This window comes from Lynx rufus, unplaced genomic scaffold (assembly GCF_022079265.1).
Source record: "Lynx rufus isolate CCGP_SWC_20201006 ecotype Redwood Valley unplaced genomic scaffold, mLynRuf1.p SCAF_9, whole genome shotgun sequence".
NCBI lineage: Eukaryota > Metazoa > Chordata > Mammalia > Carnivora > Felidae > Lynx > Lynx rufus.
Genome location: NW_025814897.1, coordinates 66034109 through 66048402, shown reverse-complemented (window position 1 = coordinate 66048402; position 14294 = coordinate 66034109). Strand labels below are relative to the sequence as shown.

General features: G+C 39.8%; 1 protein-coding gene across 2 annotated transcripts in view; it reads left to right on the top strand.

The window, feature by feature from the left end:
- Positions 1-14294, top strand: part of DENND5A (DENN domain containing 5A) — a 118659-nt gene that overhangs the window by 66976 nt on the left and 37389 nt on the right. The window contains exons 7-9 of one of the 2 annotated variants that reach the window (XM_047070056.1): positions 5339-5554; positions 5937-6171; positions 6585-6734. In XM_047070056.1, coding sequence (XP_046926012.1) covers positions 5339-5554; positions 5937-6171; positions 6585-6734 — 601 coding nt within the window. The remainder of the gene's footprint in view (positions 1-5338; positions 5555-5936; positions 6172-6584; positions 6735-14294) is intronic. The other variant, XM_047070057.1, reaches the window with a different exon arrangement.

The following is a 14294-nucleotide window of genomic DNA, read 5'->3' as shown; positions in this document are numbered from 1 at the left end:
ACAAACTTGGCCTAATTATTTACATAAACTCAGCAAGAATAGCAATTGATCATAAGGATATTTTAAAGTTTGTTTTGCTGGAGCCTTTTTATAAGAAATCTCCAGATTGAACTTTTAGTTGCCTCTCTAGACCAGAAGCCAAGTGAAGTACTTGCCATCAGACATGCCTGCAATACCTGTAGATTTGGGAGAATTCCTCTTCACAAGGTCCCCAAGATATCCTGAGGTTCCTGCACATGCCAGGAAGTGACATTCTTTACTCACGTGGTAAGGCTGTTGGGAACTCTGTAAACAAGGTGACAGGCCAACATTTCCAAGGGGCTTTATCGTTCTGTTTCATAAGTTCAACCTTGGTTCCTTAAAGCTTTAGGGTCATGTCTGAGTCTATGCATGTCATTCAAATAGGACATTCTAGTTAAAGCCTTGGTAAAATAACCAGTATTTCCAGTGGTGTCCTGTTACAAGATGAACAGATTCCTATTGAACTTATGCAAACAATTGTAATTGCCATGAAAGAAAGAATACTGAAGAGTTTTTGAATTTCAGAGGGTTTAGGTAGAGAGAAAAGATAAATGCTTCAGTTTACAAATGAATACTTTATGACATCTCTGTATGTTATACATATCTCAAGAGGAAGTTTACTTAATCTGGAAGAGCAAACATTAGAGAACCAGCAATATTTCGAACGAGTCACAAAAACTGTAATCTTCTTTAGTTTATTTAGTCCCACGTTCCTAATTCTTGTTCAGTTTGAATGCAGTTTTTTAGTTCTGGAAGTTCTTACCCATGTTAGTATTAATCTTAAAGATGTCAAATATTTGTCCTAAAAGTCCCTTTTATGAATCTCCTTGAAGATGAAATAGTTTTGTGAGAGAATAAGAACAATTATAAGTGACAAAATATCAGAAATGGACATTGTTAAAGATCTGATGAGAGTTCATTATGATGCAGTTGACAAGGAAATTCGGTTATTTCTGTAACACATTTCAATAATCAGAATATCAAGTGATAAAGCATTAAAACTTTAGGAATTTCATATACATTTGAGCAGTTATAGCATTTACACATGCAATACAACCTAAGGTTAACCATTATTTGACAATGCTTTTCCAAGTAACTTAGCATATAAAATAAAAAGGCCTAATTGGTCAAAAAGACTTCATTTACCCTTTAAATCCTGGGAAGTTTGTTAAAATTTAGAAAGTTATAAAGCACATCCTAAATAGGATTACAGATCATTACAAATCTTATTTCTTTACCCAAGCTGGCAATAAGAAATCCTAAAGGCAAATAGGTAGTATTATACAGTTGTTAGCAAAACCTAGCTCCTTTAATATTGAGCAATTTTAAGTAATCAAAGACCTGATAAAGATGAAACGTAATATCATCTAATGTAACCTTTGTTTACATTTTCTTAATGAGAGCAGATCAACAATCTAAGAAAACTTTGTCTTTTGAAAAGAGAGAAAAACAGAATTTCAACCTTATACCAGTGTACTGTTTAAATTTTAAAAAAAAATTTATTTTTTTTTTAATGTTTATTTTTGACAGAGAGACAGAGCATGAGTAGGGGAAGGGACAGAGAGAGAGAGAGAGAGAGAGAGAGAGAGAGACAGAATCCGAAGCAGGCTCCAGGCTCTGAGCTGTCAACACTGAGCCCAACTCGGGGCTCGAACCCATGAACTGTGAGACTATGACCTGAGCTGAAGTTGGATGCTCAACTGATTGAGCCACTAGGGTGCCCCCCAGTGTACTTTTAAACTATATTAATCTCAACCTTAGTCCATCCTGACTACACATAAATTCCTTTTCAAGATTTTCCTTCATGAACCTTCTACAGCTTTCCTTTGCCTTCAGATTTTGTCCCAAGCCATTTCTCTCCAACCAATCTCATTTAGGACAAAATTATTTTCTTTTACCTTCAACAAAAAATATATTTCCATTCCTTATACATTTCTTATATTATCTCCTACTTTTCTACATATGGAGTTGCTTTTCTTATTTCCGTCAGTCTTAAGTACATTTAGCAGAATTTTAACTCTTGGAAACCTTAGTCTCCAATGAAAACTTAGTAACCAATCATAAACCGTTACACCAGAGTTCTTTAGAGGGCAAATTCATGAACCAGTTAGGCACAAAGCATGTTTTCCAATAGACCCAAATAGCCTTAGTTTCTCTGCAATAAGGAGTTAAAAGCACAAACCTATGTTCAGTAATCAAAGTTTTAGCACTCTATCCTATTTGGAAAAGACCTAGGTGTCCAATGAATTTAATCTCGTTTATTGTGCAAGCAAAACTTCAAAGTTTCAGGTTACCAAAGACTTTGAAAGCTCTTAACAATTACCCATGAAAACTTTGAAACAGACAAAATTAACCATCATTTTAAGTCATCTTTTTGCTAACAAATTGCAACAGAGATAACATGAACTTATTGGACCTTTAGTAAACCTTGGTAGAATACAAGTTTCATATTTAATGCTGATAACTCTGAAGACATGTCTATCTTAATTAAACCAGCACACTTAAATTAGTTTAAATAAACGCTGAGTTGTTTCATATGTGTCCACTTAAGAGAAAGAGCATCCCAGGGCACCTGGGTGGGTTAGTCAGTTAAGCATCTGACTTTGGCTCAGGTCATGATCTCATGGTTCGTGGGTTCAAGCCTTGCGTTGGGCTGTGTACTGATAGCTTGGAGCCTGGAACCTGCCTTGGATTCTGTGTTTCACTCTCTCTCTGTCACTCCCTGCTTGTACTCTGTCTCTGTCTCTGTCTCTCTCTCAAAAATAAATAAACATTAAAACAATTAAAAATAAAAAGAGAAAGAGCATCCCCTTTGTCAGGGATGGCCTGTGTTTCCTCCAGCAACCTGGGTACTATCAGGAGGAGGCCCGTTTAGACAATTATCATCCAGTATATCAGGAGGGAATTTACTGGCCTGGTTACTGACCAAACACATTGTGCAAGAGGCTCTTGGGTCCGGGTAGAGCCATGAAGGCCTGGACCTAGGGTACCTCCATCCATTTGCCCTGTTTACTAAGGCCATGCAGTGTTATAGGAGATCAGTTCTTTTCTACATTTTGCAAACCAAATTATTTCCATTGGGTTAAAAGGCATCCCAAGAGAGAGTCCTTGGGGACTGAGGAGAAGCTCCCCTGTTCCTAGACAGAAAAGTAGAGAGAAAGTAGAAAGAAGGTCCATTACCCCTGAGAATCCCCCTGACTCCTGGGTGGTATCCCATGCGCAGGATATGTCAGAGGTTCCTGGTGTCAAAGCAACCCCAAGTGTCCCTCGAATGAAACCACTATGACCACCAATCAGTCGATTAAGGGCTCCTGAAGGAGGGATGCTAGCGTCCCCCTGCTTGCACATTGCATCCTAGGCTACAGATGGGTGCCTGGCATTTGGACCAAGTTTGCCTTGCTGAGAAGGCCAAGAAACCACCATTTTGTAACCCATGGAAAACACTGGAAAAGTTTTACAAGGGGGAATTCCCCAATTTTGTAATTTAAGTAGTAGTTGATAGAGGACATTGATGGAAAGCAGCACAGATAGAAATCCATTATGATCTTAGTAAGGTTCCAACACACACAGTCTTTTTAGCCAACTTCCTTAGGAAATGGTCCCCGGTAGGGTTTTAATTCATTTGGGTACTGGTTTTGGCCAGTGGAGATCTCAAGGCCAGAAGCTGCTGGACCAGAGACCTTGAGGAGGGAACCTCACACGGGAGTCTTAAGATTGGTAGCCATCTTGGTGATTTAGGTGGCTGTCCTGTGCCCAAGAGAGACAACTTTGTATAAGGACAGGAATAAAGAGAGGGCATCAAGTTTCTGGGTCTTATTACCATTCCAGCCAGGGTACTAATTTAATAGTCAGAAGGCAGGCTACCCCATAGAGTAGCCACAGGCTAGAGGATTGCAGCCAACATGAAAGTGTTCCAAAAGACCATGAGAGTAAAGGAGGAAAAGAGAAAGGGCTCACCAAATTTACACCAAAATTCAGAGTCCAGATGAAAAGACTCATCGCCCCACACACTGGGTGCCTTATGATTAAATTTTGGGGTAATGGTGGGGTGGTCCAGAGCCATCAGCCATGATAGAATTCTTGAAGATGTCTTTGGTACAAAAAAGTGATTTTATTAAAGCACGGGGACAGGACCTGTGAGCAGAAAGAGCTGTACTATAAGTGTGTGTGTGTGTGTGTGGGGGGGGGGGGGTGACCGGTTTATGGAGGGGGGAGGGGAGGAGATAGGAGTTTCCAAAGAGACTTTCACATGCTAAAGACGTACTGGAGGCCTGCTATTGTCAAGCTAAGGTTGTTTTTCCCTCTAGCAAAGCATTAACATTAAGACAGTTGGGAGTTCTTAGACTTTAGGCTATGATGGGATTGCCTTTTTCTGGTAAACTGGTGGAGACTCTTATCAGTTTAACCATTTGGGTTTTTTGTCCTTTCCTGTTTTGGGGTAGCTTGGAGTGTCCAAGAAATATTATATATACATGTCCCACCTGGGGGGTGGGGAATGCTGTTAGCCTACATTTTGCTCTCAGCCTGCCCCTAGCTCCCTCATCACTCTTGAATGTTAGTCCTATGCTCTTTTGGGGATGAAGTTAGTTTTTCATTTCTTGACTTTGATGAGACTATCAGCTTTCTGTAGTTTTTTACTCATCTCTTCACCCTCCTCCATTCTCACTGTTAAATTATTTTTATAAATTATGTATAAGCAAATGGGACAATGTAATCACTTTGGCTTTTTTTTTTTTTTTTTTTTTTTAGTGAAGTGTGAAACATTTCATTTTCTTGTTCTATTTAGGTAGTAGAGCAGACTTTTTGTTTTTTTTTTTTTTTTTTTTTTAATTGTGGCTAAAGAGGAGCAGGGAAATATTTAGAGAGGTTGGACACAGTAAGGAAAAATTCTTAGGGAGAAAGATAAGGACAGTGATGTGGGGGAGAAAATCAAAGAGATGAAGGGAGAGCCAGAGTCTTACTCTGTTGCTTTGCATTATCATTTTCTCATTGACTTCCCAGATTCCCTCCTTTCTCTGACCCTCGAGATAAGTAGCAGCTTTTCTTCTATTGCTGAATCTCTCTCTGCCTGTAATCTTAATCTCTATTTTCATTAAGTTCCTGGGTACCTGCAAGTGGAACACCCTCATTTTTCTCTTCTGCATGTCAGAATCTGTTCCTTTTTTTCCTTCTGATGTTTTTCTCTTTTGTTTCTTTTCTCCATTTGCTGTGAAGTAAGTGACCACTGGAAGGGGGGTGGGGGTGGAACGGATGAGTTGCATTTTGGGGAGGATAAAGGAAAAGCTTATATTTTCAACTGTTGTTTGATTTTTGGTAGCTGGAAGTACGTGAAGACCCCAGCAGCAATAAGGACCTGAAGGTTCAATGTGATGAAGAAGAACTGAGGATTTACCAGCTAAACATTCAGATCCGGGAAGTTTTTGCAAATCGTTTCACTCAGATGTTTGCAGATTATGAGGTGTTTGTTATTCAGCCCAGCCAGGATAAGGAGTCCTGGTTTACCAACAGGGAGCAGATGCAAAACTTTGATAAAGTGAGTAATCCTGCTGGCGAGGTGGTGAGAAATGAGAATATGCCAGACCCTCCTGAAGATTTAACTGAAGATGAGTTTTTCTTTCATTATACATATATGCTGGAAACAGAGCTCTCAGGTTAAGGTGCACATGCAGGTTGAACATCAGGATTCTGGGAAGATTGGTTGCCACAGTAGGTTACCTGAGTTTGGGCTAGTGTGTCAAAATTTCAGGATATCTGAAATTATATGAGTGTTAAAAAAAATGAAGAGATTTTGCTGTTTGCTTTTCATAAAGACCTAGGAAACTTGAGAGAAAATTTAACCTACCGGATCCCTTCGGTGTGTTGCCTTTGCTGGTCAAGGCTCTCAATGACTGTGTGTTTCCTTTTGGTCCAATCAGGCATCTTTTCTGTCAGACCAGCCTGAGCCATATCTGCCCTTCCTCTCAAGATTCCTAGAGACCCAGATGTTTGCTTCTTTCATTGACAACAAAATCATGTGTCATGATGATGATGATAAAGACCCTGTACTCCGTGTATTTGATTCTCGAGTAGACAAAATCAGGCTGTTGAATGTTCGGACACCTACTCTTCGTACATCCATGTACCAGAAGTGTACCACTGTGGATGAAGCAGGTGAGGCCTTCTTGTTGCTGTACTCTCCTCTTGGATTATGTCACTAAAGTGTCCCTGTTTCTAAATATGCCAACTTCTTTCCCTTTTTCTGCTTTACATAAATTATTCCCATTGCCTGAAATACTCTTTCCTTTTGTTTTGCCTGGCAAACGTCTCCTTTAACACCGTGTCAGTTAGGAATGGGTCCTGCTGTAATAGAGAATCTAATCAACTTTGGGTTAGACAGATGGGGGTTATTTTTCTCAAATTAGCAAGGAGTGCAGAATTGGTGGTTTTTGGTGTTAGCTCAGTTGCTCAACAATGTAATCAAGAACTGAGATTCTACTTTTTACTCAGTTATCCATAGCATATTGACTTTTATATTCATACTTGTTGCCTCATGGTTATAAGAGGCTTTCTATGTTTACATTCAGGGCAAGAAGAGGGGAAGGTTGATGCCAGCGGTATTTTCCCTCTTGTATCAGAAAACAAAAGCTTTCCCAGAAATTCCCAACAACTTCTGTTGTCTCATAGGCTACAACCATGTTCTATGACCATCCTTAAGTGCAAGGGAGGCTGTGAAAGTGAGTATTGAACTGGGTGTAATATTACCCTGAATGATATCGGGGCTGTATTAGCGAGAAAGAAGCAGTGAATGAGTTGTGATTAGGCACTACTTGGTGTTTGCCACAAAAACTTAGCTGAAATGTCTCTTTCTCTGGGGAGCCTTCTCTGATGACCTCAGACTGAGTCAGTGAATTCCTCCTCAGTGCTCCTGTGGTGCTTTGTTGTTGCCTCTTCTCTATAATCTCTATTCATTTGAGCTATTATGGGAACAGTTTGAGAGCAGAGACTATTTACTCATTTTCTTGCCCCTAATCTGCTAGCACATATAGATGTTAAAAGTTGTTTGCTACATGCATGATTGAAAAGACCTTTTTGTTCAGAGTCCCTGTCTAGATCAGTTTAGGTAGAAAATAGTCTCATCTGAGGTATCAGATTAAGTCATGTGTTCACTTCTTTGTGGGTTGTTGAGTGTCCTTGTTGTAGCCTTTTTGTGTATTTTGTTCATTCACTTAACAAATTGCATAATACCTATTACACGTTCAACATATGGTAAGTGCTCAGCAAATATTTACTGAGTGAATGAATGTGCCTGGCATTTTTCTAGGTTTTGAAGATAAAACTGGTGACAATTTGGACAAAGTCCTGCCTTCATCAACCTTACATTCTCTAGCCTTCTGTCTTTACCTTGTAGCTCTTGTTCTAAGCCTTTCATTAAGATGACAGTCCTTTTGGCTAATGAGGACATGTTGCCTATGCAAGTGGACTGCTCTAACACAATCATTCTTGCTTTCTGGAACACATCAGGCTTCATATTCCTGAACCCTGCCTAAGGTTTTGGTCCTGGGAAGCTTGACAGATTTTTACAAGAATGTGGAAACGTTTAGAGAAACATCTCCCAGGCCATCAGCTTAAATCAGGACTTCCTGATCTTTTCATATTTTGCTACCTTTGAAAATGATAATATTTGTATATGACTCACTGGAATAAAGGGAGAAGTTTGCTTATAGCTAGAGGCTATGGAGCTAGCAGCTCTAGTCACTTGAGGCCTTGCCCATCTGTCACAAGTGTCTAGGCAGTCAGTTCTCAGCCCATCTCTAATCCATTTGTTGAACACCAAACACTGAAGCATGCTGATTTGAATTACTCTGGTCTCAGTTGTGACCAGGACTTGTGTCTGTTCTCATGGAATATGGAAGGAGGGTCAACTAACCCTCATTCATATGATTAATTTCAGCAAAATTGGTGTCACAGACCCTTAGGCAACTCTATGTACTCCAAATAGTCTAAACTTTTTTTTAATGTTTATTTACTTTTGAGAGAGAGAGAGAGAGAGAGAGAGAGAGAGAGATAGGCGTGAGCAGGTGAGAGGCAGAGAGAGGGAGACACAGAATCTGAAGCAGGTTCCAGGCTCTGAGCTGTCAACACAGAGCCAGGGCTTGAACTCATGGACCATGAGATCCTGACCTGAGCTGAAGTCAGATGCTTAACTGACTGAGCCACCCAGGTGCCCCTGTACTCTAAACATTCTAGAGCAGGGTTCTTGCCACTGGCCTCAGATCTCTAGCCTGGAGGACTAGTTCAGTCACCTCATTCCATCTTACACTTGAGCATCTTGAAGCAGGCTTATTGGAAAATGGTAAACACATAAATAAGGGGATATTTTTGGAGATCCTTTAAAATGCTACATTTAAAAGGGATCTTGGGGCACCTGGGTGACTCGGTTGAGCGTCTGACTTTGGCTCAGGTCATGATCTCACGGTTCGTGAGTTCAGGTGCCACATCAGACTTGCTGCTGTCAGCCTGTCAGCATGGAGCCTGCTTTGAATCATCTGTCCCCCTCTCTTTGCCCCTCCCCTGCTTGTGCTCTCCCAAAAATAAATAAATATTTTTAAAAGGGGAGGAAATGGGAAGATGGCAGAGCAGCATGGAGACTCAGGTTTTCTTGTCCCTAAAACACAGCTAGATCGCACCAAACCATTTTGCACACCTAGGAAATTGATCTGAGGATTAACACAACAATCTGCATAACTTGAGCCACAGAACTCAGCAAGTTCCCAGTGCGGAGAGGTGAACTGGGGGAGAGAAAAGCTGTGGAAGGTAAGAAGCTTTTTTTGCGGAGAGAAGGCAGAGAAAGAGCAATGGGGAGAGTGCGACAATTTGGGATCATGCAAGAAAAGTACTCCCCTGAAAGTAGTTGGAGAGAAAGAGAGAGAAAGAGTGAAAGCACTTGCAGGGGACTGAACAAGAAATCTGTTCCCCAGAACCATTGACGGGGAGAAAGGAGAGGGTTTCAATCCCATTAGGATTCTATAAACAGTGGAGTACAGAGTCTGAAATTCTGGAGCTCAGTGCCTGGCAGTGTTCTGGTGAGGAAGCAGGCGAATCCCCAGGAGCAGGCAGTGGGGTCTGAGGGGTCCATTTGCCACAGCGGAAGAAGCAGTTCCCATATATGTAGAGCATTTGGCTTTCACTCCATACAGCCTCCACACAGGCAAAGGTCCCAGTGGACCCTGGAGAGCAGTCACATTTGCTGGTATTGGGACAAAGACACCAGCGTGTGGTGAAACCTGGTGCCAGCTGTTTGTTGTGATTTGCCATAATCTCTGAACCTTGCTGCTGTGTGATCGCACAAACATTCTCTGGGGCAAGCCGGCACCCAGCCATTGCTCAGTGAGACCCTCCCCAAGTTGTAGAGGTCTCTGAAATGAGGGGTTTGAAATGCATCCCCATCTGAGGTAAAACTCTGGAGGGAGGTGCTGCCTAGCAGGCTGATGGCTTGGACATGGACAGGGTAAAGGTGGGAAGTGGACAGAGGCCTGAGAAAAAGGAAGGGTGCTTGATCACAGGTTGGTGACAGTGCAGAGTTCCTGTGCCAGAGACTAGGGAGCTGGGTGAAGCCATTTTCATCTCTCAGGTGCATGCAAGTGCATGTGCGCCACACTCATCAATCCCAGTAAGCTGAGCAGCACTATCTACTGGAGAATGGAGCCATTACACCACGCCCTGCCCAACTGCACCCTCTAAACACATCCCCTAGAAGACCAGCACAAATCTCTCTACCTGCTTAGTGTATGGACTATAGAGTGCTTCATAGTTTGAGTTTTAGAGGAAACTGAATATAACTTCATTCGGGTTTCATTCTGTTTGCTGGTTCATTTATATGTGCTGTTTTTTTCTTTGCTTCTGTCTTTGTTTAAATTTTTCTTTTTTTTCTTAGAAAAAGAAAAAAATTTATTTTCTTTTTTGAAAATTAAAATTTAAAAATTTTTACTACATTTTTAATTAAAATTTTTAAATTCTATTTCATTTAATCTATTTCATTATATATATATTTTTACTTTTGAAATTTTTTCTTACCTTTTTTCTTTCTTTCCCTTTTTTCTCTATTCTGTCAAGCTTCCTTCAACAAGAAGCCCAAAATACACCTAGGATCTAGCTTCCTTTATTTGATTTTTTTGTTTTGTTTTTAATTTTTTAATTTTAATTTTGTTAATTTTTTTTCTTCCTCTAAAATTATAAAATGAAGGAATTCACCCCTAAAGAAAGAACAGGAAGAAATAACAGCCAGGGGCTTACTCAACACAGATATATCTGAACTAGAATTTAGAACCACGATAATAAGAATACTACTTGGGGTTGAAAAAAAAGCATAGAATCCCTTTCTGCAGAGATAAAAGAAATAAAATCATCAGGACGAAATTAAAAATGCTATAAGTGAGATGCAATCTCAAATGGATGCCATGATGCCAAGGATAGATAAAGCAGAGTAGCAAATCAACAATATAGAAGACAAAATTATGGAGAATAATGAAACAAAAAGGGAAACAAAGGGAAAAGAGCATGATACAAGACTTAGAGAACTCAGTGACACATTAAAAAGGAATAGCATCTGAATCATAGGAGTCCCAGAAGATGAAGAGAGAAAAAAAGGGTCAGAAGGTTATGTGAGCAAATTATAGTGGAAAACGTTCTTAATCTGGGGAAGAACACAGACGTCAAAATCCAGGAAGCACAGATAACTCCCATTAGATTCAGCAAAAACCTGCCATCAGCAAGGCATATAGTCCAATTCACAAAATACACAGACAAGGAAAGAATTTAAGAAAGCAGCAAGGGAAAACAAAAGTCCTTAACCTATAAGGGAAGACAGATCAGGTTTGCAGCAGACCTATCCACAGAAACTTGGCAGGCCAGAAATGAGTAGCAAGATATATTCAACATGCTGAATTGGAAAAATATACAGCCAAGAATTCTTTATCCAGCAATGCTGTCATTCAAAATAGAGCGATAAAAGGGCGCCTGGGTGGCTCAGTCAGTTGAGTGTATGACTTTGGCTCTGGTCATGATCTCCCAGTCTGTGGGTTTGAGCCTTGCGTCGGGCTCTGTGCTGACAGCTCAGAGCCTGGAACCTGTTTCGGATTGTGTGTCTTCCTCTCTCTGCTCCTCCCTGGCTTGCACTCTGTCTCTCTCTCTCTCTAAAAAATAAACAAACATTTTAAAAAAAATTAAAAAAAACCCCAAAAAACAAAATAGAGCGATAAAGAGTTTCCCAGACAAACAAAAACTAAAGGAGTTCATGATGATTAAACCAGCCCTGCAAAGAATTTTAAGGGGGACTCTCTGAGTGGAGAAAAGACAAAAAAACCCAAAAAGACCAAAAAGCAACAAAGACTAGAAGGACCAGAGAACATCACCAGAAACTTCAACTCTACAGGCAACACAATGGCACTAAATTTGTATCTTTCAGTGCTCACTCTAAATGTCAATGTACTAAATGCTCCAGTCAAAAGACATAAGGTATCAGAATGGATAAGAAAACCAAACCCATCTATATGCTGCTTACAAGAGACCCATTTTAGACTTAAAGGCACCTGCAGATCGAAAGTAAGGGGATACGGGGTGCCTGGGTGGCTCAGTCGGTTAAGCGTCCGACTTCAGCTCAGGTCATGATCTCATGGTTCCTGAGTTCGAGCCTCGCATTGGGCTCTGTGCTGACAGCTTGGAGCCTGGAGCCTGCTTCAGATTTGGGGTCTTCCTCTCTCTCTCTCTGCCCCTTGTGCACTCATGCTCTCTCTCTCTTAAAAATAAATAAACATTAAAAAAATTTTTTAAAAAGGTAAGGGGATATAGAACCATCTATCATGCTAATGGTCACCAAAAGAAAGGCAGAGTAGCCATACTTATATCAGACAAGCTAGATTTTATTTTTTAATTTTTATTAAAAAATGTTTTTTAATGTTTATTTATTTTTGAGACAATGCGAGAGACAGAGTGCAAACAGCAGAGGGGCGGACAGAGGGAGACACAGAATCTGAAGTGGGCTTCAGGCTCTGAGCTGTCAGCCCAGAGCCGGATGCAGGGCTTGAACTCACAAACCGTGAGATCATGACCTGAGCCAAAGTTGGACGCTTAACCGACTGAGCCACTCAGGCGCCCCAAGACAAGCTAGATTTTAAAATAAAGCCTGTGACAAGGGATGAAGAAGGGCATTATAATTAAGGGGTCTGTCCATCAAGAAGGCTTAACAATTGTAAACATTTATGCCCCCAAAGGGGAAACACCCAAATATGTAAGTCAGTTAATCACAAACATAAAGAAACTCATTGATAATAATACCATAATAGTAAGGACTTCAACACCCAACTTAAAGTAATGGACAGATAATCTAAGCAGAAAATCAACAAGGAAACGATGGGTTTGAATGACATACTGGACCGGATGGACTTAAGACACTTTCAGAACATTTCATCCTAAAGCAACAGAATACACATTCTTTTTGAGTGCACTTGGAACATTCTCCAGAATAGATCACGTACTGGGACACAAATCAGCCCTCAACAAGTACAAAAAAATAGAGATCATACATTGCATATTTTCAGACCACAACACTATGAAACTCAAAATCAACCACAGGAAAAAATTTGGAAAGACCCTGAATACTTGGAGATTAAAGAACATCCTTATAAAAAATGAATGGTTAACCAAGAAATTAAAGAGGAAATTAAAAAGTACATGGAAACCAATGAAAATGAAAACATGACAGCCCAAAACCTCTGGGATGCAGCAAAGAGTGTCATAAGAGGGAAGCATATAGCAATCCAGGCCTTCCTAAAGAGGGAAGAAAGGTCTCAAATACACAACCTAACCTTAAACCTAAAAGAGGTAGAAAAAGAACAGCAAATAAAGCCTACAACCAGAAGAAGGGAAATAAAGATTGGAGCAGAAATCAATGATATTGAAATTTAAAAAATAAAACCCTGGTAGAACACATCAATGAAACCAGCAGCTTGTTAATTCTTGGAAAGAATTAACAGAATTGATAAACCTCTATCCAGATTGGTCAAAAAGAAAAAGGAAAGGACCCAAATAAGTAAAATTACAAATGAAAGAGGAGAGATATAACCAACACCACAGAAATACAAACAATAATGAGAGAATATTATGAGGAATTATATGCCAATAAATTGGGCAATCTGGAAGAAATGGACGAATTCCTAGAAACATAAACTACCAAAACTGAAACAGGAGGAAATAGAAATTTTGAACAGACCCATAACCAGTAAAGAAATTGAATCAGTAATTAAAAATCTCCAAACAAACAAAAGTCCAGGGCTGGAAGGTTTTCCAGGGGAATTTTACCAAACATTTAAAGAAGAGTTAACACCTATTCTTTTGAAGCTGTTCCAAAAAATAGAAATGGAAGGAAAGCTTCCATACTCATTCTACGAGGCCAACATTACCTTTATTCTAAGATCAGACAAAAACCCCACTAAAAGGGAGAACTACAGAGCCAATTTCCCTGATGAACATGGATGCAAAAATTCTCAACCAGATACTAGCAAATTAGATCCAACAATGCATTAAAAGAATTGTTCACTGCGATCAGTGGGGTTTATTCTTGGGATGTAGGGCTGGTTCAGTATTTGCAAATCAATGTGATACATCACATTAATAAAAGAAAGGATAAGACCCACGTGATCCTCTTAGTACATGGAGAGAAAGCATTTGACAAAATACAGCATCCTTTCTTGATAAAAACCCTCAAGAAAGTAGGGATAGAAGGATCATAACTCACGATCATAAAAGCCATATACAAAAGACCCACCATTAATATCATCCTTGTTGGAGAAAAACTGAGAGCTTTCCCCCTAAGGTCAGGAACATGACAGGGATGTCCACTCTCTCCACTGTTACTCAACATAGTATTGGAAGTCCTAGCCTCAGTAATCAGAAAACACAAAGAAATGAAAGGCATCCAAATTGGCAGGGAGGAAGTCAAACTTTCACTCTTTGCAGATGACATGATACTCTATATGGAAAACCCAAAAGATTCCACCAAAAAGCTGCTAGAACTGATCCATGAATTCAGCAACGTTGTAGGATAATAAAATCTGTACAGAAATTGGTTGCATTTCTATACACCATTAATGAAGCAGCAGAAAGAGAAATCAAGGAATCAATCCCATTTAAAATTGCTTCAAAACCCATAAAATACATAGAATAAACTTAACCAAAAAGGTGAAAAATCTATGCACTGAAAACTATAGAAAGCTTATGAAAGAAATTGAAGAAGACAC